General features: G+C 37.2%; 4 protein-coding genes across 8 annotated transcripts; 2 read left to right on the top strand and 2 right to left on the bottom strand.

Annotated features, from left to right (window-relative positions):
• Positions 1–271: 271 nt before the first annotated feature.
• CPL2 (carboxyl-terminal domain (ctd) phosphatase-like 2) lies at positions 272–5,049 on the top strand. 2 transcript variants are annotated; one of them, NM_001203270.1, is made up of 15 exons: positions 285–725; positions 818–1,288; positions 1,454–1,664; positions 1,942–2,099; positions 2,196–2,266; positions 2,358–2,463; positions 2,550–2,642; positions 2,759–2,891; positions 3,001–3,311; positions 3,386–3,437; positions 3,695–3,828; positions 3,907–3,960; positions 4,049–4,145; positions 4,285–4,429; positions 4,638–4,950. In NM_001203270.1, the coding sequence occupies exons 1-15, from the start codon at positions 453–455 to the stop codon at positions 4,651–4,653; spliced, it is 2,325 nt and encodes a 774-aa protein (NP_001190199.1). In that variant the 5' UTR covers positions 285–452; the 3' UTR covers positions 4,654–4,950. The 2 variants fall into 2 exon arrangements, with proteins under 2 accessions (NP_195747.2, NP_001190199.1); NM_120205.5 differs by having other exon boundaries at positions 272–725; positions 4,285–5,049.
• A 92-nt stretch (positions 5,050–5,141) lies between these two features.
• Positions 5,142–7,328, bottom strand: AT5G01260 (Carbohydrate-binding-like fold). 3 transcript variants are annotated; one of them, NM_202991.2, is made up of 4 exons: positions 7,014–7,328; positions 6,708–6,899; positions 6,120–6,620; positions 5,142–5,799 (listed from the first exon to the last, which is right to left on the bottom strand). In NM_202991.2, the coding sequence occupies exons 1-4, from the start codon at positions 7,227–7,229 to the stop codon at positions 5,551–5,553; spliced, it is 1,158 nt and encodes a 385-aa protein (NP_974720.1). In that variant the 5' UTR covers positions 7,230–7,328; the 3' UTR covers positions 5,142–5,550. The 3 variants fall into 3 exon arrangements, with proteins under 3 accessions (NP_974720.1, NP_001330872.1, NP_568087.1); NM_001342580.1 differs by having other exon boundaries at positions 6,143–6,620; NM_120204.3 differs by having other exon boundaries at positions 5,191–6,620; positions 7,014–7,314.
• A 1,497-nt stretch (positions 7,329–8,825) lies between these two features.
• AT5G01250 (alpha 1,4-glycosyltransferase family protein) lies at positions 8,826–10,420 on the top strand. Its single transcript, NM_120203.3, has one exon. It carries the CDS (start codon positions 9,003–9,005, stop codon positions 10,224–10,226), a length of 1,224 nt encoding a protein of 407 aa, NP_195745.1. The 5' UTR covers positions 8,826–9,002; the 3' UTR covers positions 10,227–10,420.
• A 340-nt stretch (positions 10,421–10,760) lies between these two features.
• LAX1 (uncharacterized protein) lies at positions 10,761–15,060 on the bottom strand. 2 transcript variants are annotated; one of them, NM_120202.5, is made up of 9 exons: positions 14,508–15,060; positions 14,177–14,381; positions 13,793–13,981; positions 13,553–13,665; positions 13,237–13,420; positions 13,058–13,155; positions 12,271–12,478; positions 11,705–11,962; positions 10,761–11,327 (listed from the first exon to the last, which is right to left on the bottom strand). In NM_120202.5, exons 2-9 carry the CDS (start codon positions 14,366–14,368, stop codon positions 11,103–11,105), a joined length of 1,467 nt encoding a protein of 488 aa, NP_195744.1. In that variant the 5' UTR covers positions 14,369–14,381; positions 14,508–15,060; the 3' UTR covers positions 10,761–11,102. The 2 variants fall into 2 exon arrangements, with proteins under 2 accessions (NP_195744.1, NP_974719.1); NM_202990.2 differs by lacking the exons at positions 14,177–14,381; positions 14,508–15,060 and having other exon boundaries at positions 13,793–14,063.
• Positions 15,061–15,106: the final 46 nt, after the last annotated feature.

Here is a 15,106-nt window from a genome sequence, read left to right as displayed (position 1 = left end):
ATATATAGTTGTAAACATTAACTATCCATTTGTTCGAAGTCAACCAAAATTATCGACCTAATCCGATTTCGTCATACACACAAAAAATAATTCTCGAATATTTTATTTTGTTAGGAACGGTAATTGACGGCTGACAAGCGATGTTGGTGAAAACAGGATAATGCATCTGACGCCACGTGTAAAGAAGTCTCAGGTTTTCTCGTAATTTACATTAAAATCGATGTCGTAACAATAAAACGCTTCTCTCGCCTATAAATATATATCTGAGCCTACTTTGGTTCTCATGTTTAAGGAGACCCAGAAAAACCCTCATTTGCGGAGAAAAATCACAGAGAAAAGTAGCGAAGTTTGAGAGAAATTGAATCTGCAGATTCTCTCACGCATTTTCCCAGAAACTGTTTATCTTCACTACCTGATTCGTCCTTCAGAAGTGTGAATTGAACGAATTCACGATGAATCGTTTGGGTCATAAATCCGTGGTTTATCACGGAGATTTACGTTTGGGGGAACTTGATGTGAACCATGTATCTTCAAGTCATGAATTTCGATTCCCGAACGATGAGATTCGAATCCACCATCTATCTCCGGCTGGTGAGAGATGTCCTCCGCTCGCGATTCTTCAGACGATTGCTTCTTTTGCCGTTCGATGCAAGCTTGAGTCATCGGCTCCGGTGAAATCTCAAGAGTTAATGCATCTACACGCAGTCTGTTTCCATGAATTGAAGGTAGGTTTGAGATTTCCGAAATGACATTTAGCTGATTTTGGATGTTTTCCAATTGTTAGGAGTGATTCACTAGTTTGATTTTGTGAATACAGACTGCAGTGGTTATGCTCGGAGATGAGGAGATTCATTTAGTGGCGATGCCGAGTAAGGAGAAGAAGTTCCCGTGTTTTTGGTGTTTTTCGGTTCCTTCAGGTCTTTATGATTCGTGCTTAAGGATGCTTAATACTCGGTGTTTGTCTATTGTGTTTGATTTGGATGAGACTTTGATTGTTGCAAATACTATGAAGTCATTTGAGGATAGAATCGAGGCTCTTAAATCTTGGATTTCACGTGAGATGGATCCTGTGAGGATTAATGGGATGTCAGCAGAACTTAAAAGGTATATGGATGATAGGATGCTGCTGAAGCAGTATATTGATAATGACTATGCTTTTGATAACGGAGTTTTGTTAAAGGCTCAACCTGAGGAAGTCCGCCCAACTTCTGATGGACAAGAGAAAGTTTGTAGACCCGTGATTAGATTGCCGGAGAAGAATACTGTGCTTACTCGGATTAAGCCAGAGGTTAGAAGATTCATCTCTGTTGTGGCTGGATATTTATTCATTTCATCTTATTTGATGCTTTGGATTTACCTTCTCTGGCATGTGATAGGATAAGGTCGCTTAAGTATATTTGAGTGATTTAGCTTTAATATTGTTGGAACTGAAACCAAGTTATTGCTGATGCAGATCCGTGACACTAGTGTGCTTGTAAAACTGAGACCAGCATGGGAGGAGTTAAGAAGTTATTTGACAGCCAAAACTAGGAAACGTTTTGAAGTTTACGTTTGTACCATGGCTGAAAGGGATTATGCTCTGGAAATGTGGAGACTGCTTGATCCGGAAGCACACTTGATAAGTCTCAAGGAGCTTCGAGATCGTATCGTCTGCGTAAAACCAGGTCAAAACCAACTCTGGCTTCTTTGATACCCTTGATCTTGGTTTTGGTACATAGCCACCATGCTCCATTAGTGTAGCTTTCATTACTCTTTTTGTGGTGAATTGTTTAATATAATGTGCCTCTTCTCCCTCCCTCTATCGTGCCTGATTGATTTGCCGACCTCTCAGTTTTTAGTATTAAGAGATGAACCTGATCATTTTTTACCCAACTATCTGTCTCTGTCTCTCTCTGAAACTCGAACTAACAATTTTTTTATGTCTTGCTCTTTGCATATCAGACGCCAAGAAATCGTTGTTAAGTGTCTTCAATGGTGGCATTTGCCACCCGAAAATGGCAATGGTCATTGATGACCGTATGAAGGTTTGGGAGGACAAGGATCAACCACGGGTTCATGTTGTTTCTGCATATCTTCCTTATTATGCTCCACAAGCAGAGGCATGTGGTTGCTCTTGCATTTAGTTGTGAATTAAATTCTGTATCACTTAATTTTCCAAGTGGGTATCTAACCATTTTCGTATGCCCATTTATCAGACAGCCCTTGTCGTTCCACATCTCTGCGTAGCAAGAAATGTTGCATGCAATGTCAGAGGTTACTTTTTCAAGTAAGTTGGAAAAAAAAATTATGTTTTTTTTTTATTTTTATGTAATGAATTCATGCTGGTTGTTCTTACTGTTTCTAGACTTTTATGGCAGGGAATTTGATGAGAGTTTAATGAGTAGTATATCTTTGGTTTACTATGAAGATGATGTGGAAAATTTACCTCCATCACCGGATGTGAGCAACTACGTCGTTATAGAGGTAACTGTAGTTAGAACTTTATCATTGTTAACATATTGCTAATTTGCCCCAACTACAATATGTAATCTAGCTATATCTGTCTGTAGGATCCTGGCTTTGCTTCAAATGGAAACATAAATGCTCCTCCAATTAACGAAGGAATGTGTGGGGGTGAAGTGGAACGAAGACTAAACCAAGCGGTTAGTAAAATATATACAAAATTTGGGATTAATTAACTAAAATATGTTTTGGTGCATAGCTTTTGTGTCAGTTGTAATTTGATTTCTGTTGACTTTTCAATTTCTGGGATGAGAAGGCTGCAGCTGATCATTCTACTCTTCCTGCAACAAGTAACGCTGAGCAGAAACCTGAAACCCCTAAGCCGCAGATAGCAGTTATACCAAATAATGCAAGCACGGCAACTGCAGCAGCACTGTTACCTTCTCATAGTACAAACTTTTGACTTAATATAACTTTAAATTTTGAACTGTACAGTTATTTTGCACGTATATGTTTGTCTCTGACGTTCTCTATCTCTTGTCTTCAATCACAATCTAGAACCTAGTTTGCTTGGAGCTCCTAGGCGGGATGGCTTCACTTTTTCTGATGGTGGAAGACCCCTTATGATGAGGCCTGGTGTAGATATAAGGAACCAAAACTTTAATCAACCCCCCATTCTGGCTAAAATTCCTATGCAGCCACCTTCCTCGTCTATGCATTCTCCGGGTGGTTGGTTGGTAGATGATGAGAATAGACCTTCTTTTCCTGGTCGGCCTTCAGGACTTTATCCAAGTCAATTTCCTCATGGAACACCAGGTTCTGCTCCTGTTGGTCCATTTGCACATCCATCCCACTTGAGGAGTGAAGAGGTTAGTTTTGCGTTCTAAGTGTCTCTCTTTTGACATCAAAGTATGTTGTCTACGGTCTGATAGTTTTCTTGCAGGTAGCAATGGATGATGACCTGAAAAGGCAAAATCCTTCACGTCAAACAACAGGTATGTTCTAGTTTCAACACTAATGCAATCAAGCTGATATTAAAGATGATTAGTCTATCCCTGAATTTCTTGTTTCCTCCGTGAAGCTTGTTTTCAGTGTACCGCTCTAAAGCTACATTAGATATTGACTTAGGATTAGAGAATTGTTGGTTTCCCTATCTGATGTATTGTCTTTCTACTGAATCTGTAACAGCTACTTGAATAATAAGGTGCATTAATACCTTTTTAACATTGGCACTTGTTTAAACTATTTGCAGAAGGTGGAATATCCCAGAATCATTTGGTGTCAAATGGTAGAGAACATCATACAGATGGTGGAAAGAGTAATGGCGGGCAATCTCATTTATTTGTGAGTGCACTGCAAGAAATTGGAAGAAGATGTGGTTCAAAGGTGCATATTCACTAACCACGCAAGCCATTGCTTCTTCTCTTTTAATGGATTCTGATTAATTGATGTACGATTTTGCAGGTGGAGTTTAGGACTGTGATAAGTACCAACAAAGAGTTACAGTTTTCAGTTGAGGTCAGCTGGATCAGTTTATTGAAGCATCTTTGTCTATTGTTAGCTTTACTTATATTTGTTTTTAATCGTTGTTGTTAATTTTACAAAGGTGTTGTTCACGGGTGAGAAGATAGGCATTGGGATGGCAAAAACTAAGAAAGATGCACATCAACAAGCGGCTGAGAATGCTCTTCGAAGTTTGGCTGGTAAAGTTTCTTCTAGGGGAATTAATAACTGTGGATCTATTTCACCACTTGATTAAGTCTGCAGATTGTTCTTAGTCTTTTGTGTAGTGAGCAAATTTGGTTACAGATTGGTAAATCTTCTTTGTGTTGCTTTGTGCAGAAAAGTATGTTGCACATGTGGCACCTCTAGCTAGAGAAACAGAGAAAGGTCCGGAAAATGATAATGGATTTTTGTGGGAAAGCAGTGAAGATGTATCAAACAAAGGACTTGAAGAGGAAGCGCCTAAAGAAAACATTTCAGAGTTGTGAGTTTTGCAGAAATGCAAAATTTAGGTCGAAAGAGAGATGTGATTGTGGGGAAGAAGACATACGGTATATATTCATTACCAATGTGAGAAAATAAGCAAAGATCAAAAAAGGTAACAAAGTGTCCCAAATAAGAGACTTTTTGATGAAAAGATGGCCTATTCCTCAGGGAGCTAGTCTCATGACTCTTGCTGTTTTGGTTTCTAGAGTTTTGAGAAAGTGAGTATGAAACCTTGCACCCAAGGCTCCACCTCAATTAGGCTTTGTCTTGTGTATAGTGATTGTATATTTGTAGTCTAAGTTGATAGTTTTTTTTGTTGTTGTGGTTCTTAAAAACCAGCATGTGGATTAGTTAGAAGGGATTTATGTAGTTTTTGATTAAGAACCCTTTAGTTTATCACCTTACGTTTTTGTCACAATTTTATTAACTTTATCGCATTTCCTCCTGCCCAGTGCCCACTAACATTATTGCATCTCATGTTGTGTGTAAATCATACAACAAGAAATCGCATATCATTTGGGATTTTTCGATTATATTGGGATAAAAATAAAAGCATATGGTCATCGAGATTTACAAATATATGACAAGGTGAAAAAAACGAGGTGCTCCTAAACGTACGGCGTCAGCAATTACCTGGCCCTTCGTCAAGAGCAGCACCAAAGGTCCAAACTTGATAAACCATTAAAAAATGTACAACTAAATTATTGATATGTTTAATCATGATCATCATCATTATGTAAGACATTGGAATTGTAAGTTCAATCATAAGATAATCATCATCATCATCATCATTATTATGTAGCAACAATACAATTATATGGGAGAATAGGATCCAGATGCTACATACTGTCCTATGTACTTAACAGCTAACACTAACAGTCCATTCTTTCTTCATCTTTCTCTTTACCAAAACCATTTGATCATTACATATATACAAAGACAACACAACATTGGTTTCAATCTACTCCCAGTTCTCATAGATACAAAACGTAAAGATGAGCATAGAAGAAGAAGGTAGCCTACCTTTTAAGAGCAGTTTTTGACTATCTGTCGGAAACATCTTCTTGACTCTTGAGGCTCTTTTGCCGATGTATGTATGCACTCAAAACTTAGTCGAGTTTAGAAAAGTCTAAAGTTGCTTAGAAGCTTGTAAAGTGTTCTGCGTCCCCATTGGATATCATTCTCAAAAAGCACATCCGGCGTTCCAAGCGGCTCTGTCTCTAGCCGCTGCTGCTCTTCCTCTACTGCATTGTATTGCCTCTGCTCTACACTTTTCACTGCTTCTTGCTCCGATTTCTCGAATAATGAAATCGCTTTTACTTTTGCTTTCTTGTTTCTTTCTGCTTTGGGTTCTTGCTTCTTATCTACCTGCAAATAGCACAAGAAGGGCATTTGCAGCCGAAAATCACATTGCTGGAAAATAATTTAACAGTTAGATATGCATTGTACCAGTGGACAAGAATAGTCAATATAGTGAAGGAAACTTTTATCATGAACTGGGGTAACAATATACATTGAACCAGTGGACAAGCATAGTCTTATTCTACACACAAACATGATGTCTTAAAGCATCAATAATCCACATGCAAAGATTTCATTACCATCAGCAGCAGTGTGCATAACAACAGCTCTTAAGGTTTTTATAGAAAAACAGGAACATAAAACTTCAAAACTGATCAGGTTATTACCTCCGGGAACGTTTCTGCTTTACCTTCATTAATAACTTCCACTTGTTCATTATCCAAGTCAGACAGAGGAATCAATCCAGGAACCAAAACTGGACTTTCTTCCTCAGTAAACATGGCTTCTTTGATCACCTCCCGAGCAGTCAAAGCTCCATTCGAAGGTTCCATAGTTTTCTCACTTTGGATACTGAAACTCGAATTCTGGGCAGACTCATCACTCACGTATCCTGCATTCTCTACAGCTACTACTGAAGAGTTTTGTTGTACACTACCAAGCACTTCATCCTCATCTTCTGAACCGATCGACGAAATATTGGTGTAAGGCACAAAATCTTCCTCAATCATCATTTGAAGATCAGCATTATCCCAGTCTTCACATATTCTGATAGTTTTGTTAGTTTCCCAGGTTTCAAGAGCCCGGTTTGGACCTGGTTGCCACAAAATCTCCCCTGTCTGTGCCTTCAATAAAAGCTTAAATTCAACCAATCTTCCAACAGGCAAATCCTGAGCAGAAAGAAAGCAACATCAGGGTAAACCTAACACATTCAGTATTTTAAACTCTTAAAGAAAAAGAAATTCACTCATTTATACCAAATCTACAGTCCAAACATTGCCATCAGACCAGTTCAGTGGTAAGGCAGTTTCTGGATCCCAAAGGCCACCGAACACAGGATCATCACCAACAATGAAAAAATGTTCCCCAAAGACACATTCTTTCCGCAACTGGAACCTTACACGAACTGTTTTGTTAGAAGCTTCGATTTCTTCATCTTCTACGTTTACCTATCAAAATGTATGAACAAACCTGAATCTCATTCTTCGTCGTAAACAGAGCAAATAGGAATTACAGAGAAACGATTACACGTGAAAGACAGAAAGAGAGGTGTGATTAATTACCTGCGAATCCTTAATCGACGAAGAACGAAGCGGGACCGGCTTAAGAATCCTGCTGCTCTGAGCAGAATCCAAACGCAAAAACTTGATGTGATGGAACGTTTTCCTGGGAACGGAAGTGAATATCTCTGTTCCATAGCGATAAATTCCAGGAGGAAGATCTTCGAGAATGATCTTAGATGGAGAAGAAGAAGTTAGGGTTCTTCCAATGCCAATCATCTTTCATCAGAAGAAGAAGAGTTTTTGGTTTTTGGTTTGTGTGAGTGGGAAGGGAGCAATGTACTGTGTGGAAACGAAAGCAAAGCATAAGTCCACGTGGCAATTGTCTGAACATTGGAATTCTCTTATACTCACAGCTCGGTGCTCACCCGCATTTAATTTCTACCGTCCGATTTACGCGATTGTTTCCCACGTGATTGGAACTAACTCCTTGGTTTCTGCGTGACGGTCAAAACCTTAGGGGCATAAATGTCATTAGATCATTCCATATAATTCACTTAAAGCCCATGGGCCAAATTATGATCCATTGCCATTAATTTTGACTTTGGTGGATCTTACACAAAGTTTATATGCAATCTTTCATTAGCTTTAGAAACGTTGTCTATGTCAATGAATAGGCTTGGAACTTGGAAGGATCGGAGGAACAATACAACAAACTTATACTGCTGCATAAGTTGCATTTCTCTAGTTGTTGTTGAGCTGATATTATCAATCTACAGTAATGAGATTTAAAGTAATGTGATACATATATAATTTAATTCTATAAGGTGCTTTCAGTTGTTACGGTCAAAATGCTTACATAGCTTTGACAAGTCGTGTGGAGGAAACTGATTATGCATGGACCAATCAAGTTTCCAATATAAAGATAAACAAAGATAACCCTAATCATGCCTTATAGAACCAATAAAATACATATATTATATTCTATACATTCATTTACTAATTCACAATTCATCTTATTCTAACCTATAGTAAACATTAAGGATCTAATAGTGAAAACTGAATTTGGAGCTAAACCAAAATCCAGCCAACCAATTCTATCTATTCGAGTTTACATATTTTTGTCGTTATTGCATAGTTCAAATGTCTTAATATTTTATATTTCTTAATTAGTCAACCGTAAAATAGCAGGGTTTTTCATTCAAAATAATATTAAAATCCAACTAACATTGTTTAAATAGTATTATAATAAAATAAGAACCTTATCAAAGCTAGAAACTAGAAAGCCTAGAGATTGAAATACAATGAGTCATTGATAATTTGGATTTTAATACACACACGTCTTTTTCCAAATATCATTTTGCATCAACCAAATAACAATATATTAACACTTATCATTGATTAAGAGTTCAAACAGAAATATCAATACGATATAAATCAGTATTTTCGTAAGAAGAATACACATCGAACTTTAGTTATTATGTTCCGTGTTAGCCAAAAAGTTGACCAATAAGGCAATAATAGAAAATGTTAGTAATAAAGAATGACAAATAAAGTATGTACAAGTTTTCATATGAAACAGTTTTTGGTTAGTGTAGTACTATTAAGGGTATGACTAGAGAATTCTACAAAATATGTGATGATAACCCCAAATAATTGAAAAGAACAAAAATATTATTAGCTGTTTAGAACATTTAGATTCACATTAAACCAAAAAAATATATATTTAGAACATTTCCATTTAGGATGAATGAAAAAGAATCCTTTTAAAACTTTAAATATATGTGTTGTTAGAAATTTGAAATTACTTATTTTCCCATTATTCGTTTCATCAATATTAATTATTTCGGTAATACGTCAAAAATGTCTATGTCTGAGTTCTTTAACTTTTCAAAACTAGACAGCCCCCAAAGACAAGAACGTGGTCAAAACAAGTTAAACAAGAAATAAAACAGACACAGAGAAACTCAAAAGTGGTTTCTTTCTTATCAATCTAAATCTCCTTTTCTTTTCTGGTTTCCAACTTCAGAACATTTCAGTTCTGTGTTTATTATGGATCGTCATGATATAGAAAAGAGATTCACGGTGGTGATTGATAACAGACGACTAAACCAATCAGGATCATCATCACTTTTCACCGCCTTCGCTATCAGCTTTGTAACTCTGATCGTGGTTACCACGTTTACTCTAATTTCTAATTTCTCGATGCAACCGCATAGAGATTTCTCAGGAGTGAAGATAGAGATCAAGAGAGTGATTCCACACTTACCTCTGAGTTCTGAGAGAGAAGGTGAAAGAAGTGATCTGCTCAAACAACAGACACAAGTAAACGAGAAGCTCCAAGTTATCGAAGTTTTCAGTGGAGATAACTTGTCTGACAAGTTTCAAAAGAGGGTAAATGAGTTTGTCGGTGATGGATGCGAAGTCAACTTCGTCATGACATGGATATCACCAGCAGATTTCTTTGGCAATAGAGAGGTTTTAGCTATTGAAAGTGTCTTTAAGTCTCATCCGTATGGTTGCTTGATGATCTTATCCGCAACCATGGATTCTCCTCAAGGTTATGCAACTTTGAAGCCGTTTATTGATCGTGGTTACAAAGTTCTTGCAGTCACACCAGATTTGCCTTTTCTGCTCAAAGGAACCGCGGGAGAGTTGTGGCTCGACGAAATAAAGAGCGGTAAAAGAGATCCCGGAAAGATTTCTTTAGCTCAGAATCTCTCAAATCTCATGAGGCTTGCTTACTTGTACAAATATGGAGGTGTGTACTTAGACACAGACATGATTGTTCTAAAAAGCTTCAAAGGTCTGAGAAACGTGATTGGTGCACAAACACTTGATCCTTCATCAACGAATTGGACAAGACTAAACAACGCGGTACTAATATTCGACAAGAACCATCCTCTGTTACTCAAATTCATGGAAGAGTTCGCTAAAACTTTCAACGGAAACATATGGGGATACAACGGACCATACCTTGTTTCACGAGTGGCTAGAGCTGTAGAAGGATCAAGTGGCTATAACTTCACCGTCATGCGACCATCTGTGTTCTATTCGGTAAACTGGCTCGAGATTAAGAAGTTGTTCAAAGTGCCTAAAACAGAGAAAGATTCGAAATGGGTCAAAACCAAGCTTCTTCATATGCAGAGGAATGGTTATGGTTTGCATCTGTGGAATAAGTTTAGCAGGAAATACGAAATTGAACAAGGAAGTGCCATGTGGAAACTGGTTTCAGAGCATTGCATAATCTGTGAAATTAGTTCTGTATCATCATAGTCTATTGTTTGAATTTGTTCCATTAATCACACACACTGTAGATAACTTTGTTGTAAATAAGAAGCAAAACCTTCAGGTACACAATAAGACATTAAGCCCCACTAATTTTGGTTGGGTTTAACAGCAACTGAGAATACACGTGGCAAAACCAAAGACGTCACAGAAAAATGGAAAGTCTTACCCGAACCATCTGACTAGCCGTTGAGTTTTTACCACCGAACCTTAAGAAAATAATGTTAAAATAACTAAAACCATCTTAATTTCATTATTACTTTTAAAGATTAGTTTAAATATTAAAATTTTAAAAACGTCGAAAACTGCGATTAAGCATATTGTTCTTAGTTGATCTGTAAATTTTGATATTCGAAGCTCAACATGATTTTATGTAATATAGATTTAATACTTTAATTCATTTTAAAAACAGAATAATAAATTCTCAATAAAATTAAACACGAAGCAAAGAAACCTTCACAATAAGATATCAACCCCACTATTTTGGTCTGGTCTTATATTGGGCCGATATAGCCTGCTAGGTTTTACATTAATTCGAAAGTTGGATTGATTAAAATGGTTATACAAAATGTTTGTATTGTCCTCTCGGAGTCAAATATGACAGATTGGCTGATTGATAAAAATGAAAACCATTTTGTCCTCACCCAGTTGTTTTCTACCAGTTAGGAAGACCTATTAGTCTGTCATAAAACTGAAGACTGGCACGTGACAACACAAAACAGCACCAGCTCCCTAATCACGTACGTGACTTCAACGAAATTTTATAGCATAGATTCACTAAATCACTGAATTACAGATATTTTCTTTCATACAGAATTAAAGAAAAAAGGGTTCAATCACACTATCACACGTCGCTTACGTTAACTAACGGCGGTGGTGAGCTCCGGCGGCGATCGGAGCTGGAGGTGGTTTGCATTGGTAGCATTTGGCAAAGAGGCCAAAAGTATCAATTTGCCTGATGAAGTTGGTCATACTGGCCCATCCGCCAAACCCGAACCCGAGAACTAGGACCCAAACCACTATGAAAGCGTTTATCACGTAAACTCCAGCCCAGCTAGGGATAAAAAACGGTGGTTTCTCCGCCGCGTTCTGCCACGCCATCACGTTTAAAGAAAAAAAGCCAAATCAATACATCGTATCATATCATTGCATGAACTAATCTACTTATTTTAATCATCGACGAGAATATATGTTATAGACATTTATAAAACTAGTCAAGTGACAATAATGGACACATTATATACTATGGACCTACCCCATTGATATGTGATTAAATGCAAAAGTATTATAAGCCAGCTCATTATATACTATGGACCAACGTATGTATATCTTTATCTCTCTCCTCCAATAATTTTTTTTACAAAACTATCTATCTAAATGAAATAAATGTATGTCATCTACTGAATTCATAAAATCTTTAGTATAGTTTAGGAATGGTAATGTGAGCGAGAGAAGAATGTAGGTACCCGGCGGGCAGAGGCGGTGCGGTACGTGAGCATGTGGGCTAAGGCAGGGATGATATAGACGGTGAAGGTAACAAGTAAGGCTCCAACTGCCGAGTTTATTGGCCCGAAAAAGGGAAAGATGATTGCCAAAAACCATATCGGAACCACCACCGGTAGCCTCACCAGCGCTCTTAGACATAAGCTCTTTGTGTGGTGCATTCCGATCGCTTTTTCCCATACGAAGTACAATGGTGTACACGCAAACCCGAACGTTATAAACTGTAAATCCAAAACAAAATTTTGAGAAAGAATATATAATCCGATAACATTTGTATTCATACATATATATCATTCGCCCTAGATGTTAATACGGCGAAAAATGTTAATTAACTAGTTAGACGTATTTATCCATGTCATAAACTATAACAAGATTCCTTATGAGTATGAATTTCATTGCGAAAGAGAATAATGTTCTTAGTATGGACCGGTACCGTATAAATAATAGCATGTAACTTGGACCAATCATTAATGGCATAGTGTAATTATTGTGAGACATGTAACATAGTGAGAGTTAGGATGATAGGAACCTGATGGATGAGCATGAGGATAACGGCGGTGTCACGGAAACGCGTTTTAGGGAGGAGAGAGAAAGCGTTTGAGTGGTTGAGAAGTTGGTCGCCGAAAGCCCAGTAGACGGCGGAGGCTGACGGAAGCGTTAATGTGAAGACGTACAGAGTTGCCATCAAGTAGATGCTCTTAAACTTCCTTGGTTTCCACATCGCATGCATTATTTCCCTGAAAATTTTATAACTTTTTTTATAGATAAAATGTAAAAGGAAATGGCATAAAAGTCTTTTACAGTGGATTTATGGGTCCGACCAGAGATTGGCCGTCCGGGTCCGACCACTGTGGTTACGTTACGTAGTCGTACTCTCGAAGATGAGATAGATATTTGTGAGTAAAATTTACTAAAATAAAAAGAATGTTAGGAATTGAGTTCAGTAGCTAGTAGCTATAGTGTGTGTTAAAAAGGTAAATAGAATTTTTCTGGTAAATTTGTCTTTATTTATTCCGTAATAATGATTTTGTCTGTTTGTGCGTTTAGGACAGAACCTAAAGTAACCGGCAAAAGCTGCACATATAGAAGCTAAAAGAGATGAGTCTTTAAAAAAGAAGAAGGAAACATAAATCTTCAGGGAAAATTCATTTTTTTTTTTAATATTTGCAAATTGCAACACAACAAATGCTGTATATGGAGAAGAAATTATAACTTATATCCAACTATAATTAGTTTGTTAGGAATGCATCACTTTTCCAATTGTTGTGGATTATACAATTAATTGAAAATCCATGAGAAATATTAAAAATACTTACACGGTCACAGCGTGTCCACCGAAGGTATAGAGGATGTTGGTGGCTCCGGTAAAGTACAACACAAGCTTGGTTGGACCGGAATGTGTCACACCCTCCGCCTACAAACCAGTAAGTTACAACCGGTTTAAGTCACATTGTTTTTTCTTCATTTAAATCATTTGATTTTGATGAGGACATACCTGACCATGGAGAAAAGAGGCGATGGTGAGGTACCAAGCGGTGTAGGTGGTCATGCCAAGGCCGAGGAAAGACCAAATACGGTAATTGTGGAAAGATGGTATGAAAACGGTCGTGGCACAGCAAGCCCCAAATATATAAGTCCATGTCCTCTTGTCTAACCTATCGTTTATGTAATATATATTGCTGCATCATCCCAACAACAACACACACATGAATCAATTGATGGTATCATTTAGATATATGTATTTGTCCCTCTATATCAATATACTATTAAAAAGATTGGTAAAAAGTAATAAAAAAGAGAGGAAGAAGTACCTAGCACAAGCAATGAGCTGGATGACTGATCCGAATAACAAGAAGGTGCAATTAAATGCGAGCCCCGCTGCTTTCCAGTACGGACCCAGCAGCCCATCAAGCACTTCAAACCACTTCCCATTTTTTTATTTTATTTTTTTTGTGTTAAGAAAACAAAACAAACATGCAATTCAATTTAGTAAATCTAAAAGTGAGATCAAATTCGAATATGTCACTAAACTAAAATAAGGAAGAATTTACTTGAATAACGTGGTTTTTGAAGGATTTGGCTTCTTGTTTCTCCATACGGGCACGATACTCGACGTAAAGAACACTGATGAGATAAGCAGTCCAAGATCCCATTAACCCATAGAATATTTGAAGCAATATTCCTGATAACATTCCCAACTGCGAGAACGAATACGGCAGCGTCAACAGCACTTGTGCCACCTGCAACCATATATTTTTGTTTTTATAACTTAAGTTGTTATTTATTTCAAGAATGTTTTATGAAAGAATATTAAAAAAAAACTTTAGGACAGACGAAAAAAGAGTAATTTGGTCTTATTATAATAAAGAAACATTTGTTTTCTTATAGTAAATATTACTACTAGATGAATTATTCATTATCGAAATTGTACTTACTTGATTTGATGCACAGCTAAACCAGGCGTCCCAAGCGGACCCGCCATGCCAGAGGAAGCTCTTCATACTAAATCCATTGCCCCCGTTGCCGTCAATATCCTCCTCCGCCGCTGAATCTTCCACTTTTCTACCGGCCACCTCATCCTCCCCGGAGACTACTATTGACTCCTCCGCTTGTTTCTCACCCGACATTAGCAATCGATTTCTGTACGGTACACAAAGATAATTATATAAAGCAAACAAATAATTGAAAAGTTACAATCTTTTGATTTTTTATGGTTTAAAAAGAGAGAATCTTATGAAGGAAGAAAAATTGTCTCCAAGCTCTTACCCTTTTTTCCTTTTAGTCCTGCTGAGAAGAAACACAGAGACTTTAGCTCTGTCTCTTTCTACACTCTCCGAAGCAGAGCACAGTATCAAAACAATAAAAGAGAACCACAAAGATTTAATGGAAGAGGGAGGGAGGGAGAGAGAGGAAAAGAGTGAAGAAGAGCTCTCTGGTTATGTAATAACAATGGCAAGTGAGTAGGAGAGTACTGTAATAACGAAGTCTACTTAAAAAAATGTTCTGTTTTTTACTTTTAATGCGGCCGCCTTTGTTATAATTATACATGTTCAATGAAAGAGAGAGAGAGAGAGCATAAAAGCAGGAAGCTTTTTCTTCATTTCTTTTTACCTGCCTTCTCTATGATTCCCACATCATTTAGACCTCTCTAATTAAACTTAGTGTGTTTTCTTTTGTGGGTTTACCATTTTGATTTGTAACTTATGATGACACACATAAATTTTGGGTATCCAGTTTTGATTTTGAACACAAATTATATTACTATTTGTTACCTTCACAGTGGTCACTATACCAAACTTTCTAGCATTATAATATTTTGATTATACATTAATACACAAAACACATAGCTAATAATAAGTAACTTT

This window comes from Arabidopsis thaliana, chromosome 5, assembly GCF_000001735.4.
Source record: "Arabidopsis thaliana chromosome 5, partial sequence".
NCBI classification, from domain to species: domain Eukaryota; kingdom Viridiplantae; phylum Streptophyta; class Magnoliopsida; order Brassicales; family Brassicaceae; genus Arabidopsis; species Arabidopsis thaliana.
The sequence above is the reverse complement of the archived record's forward strand: the minus strand, read 5'-3'. Positions and strand labels throughout refer to the sequence as shown.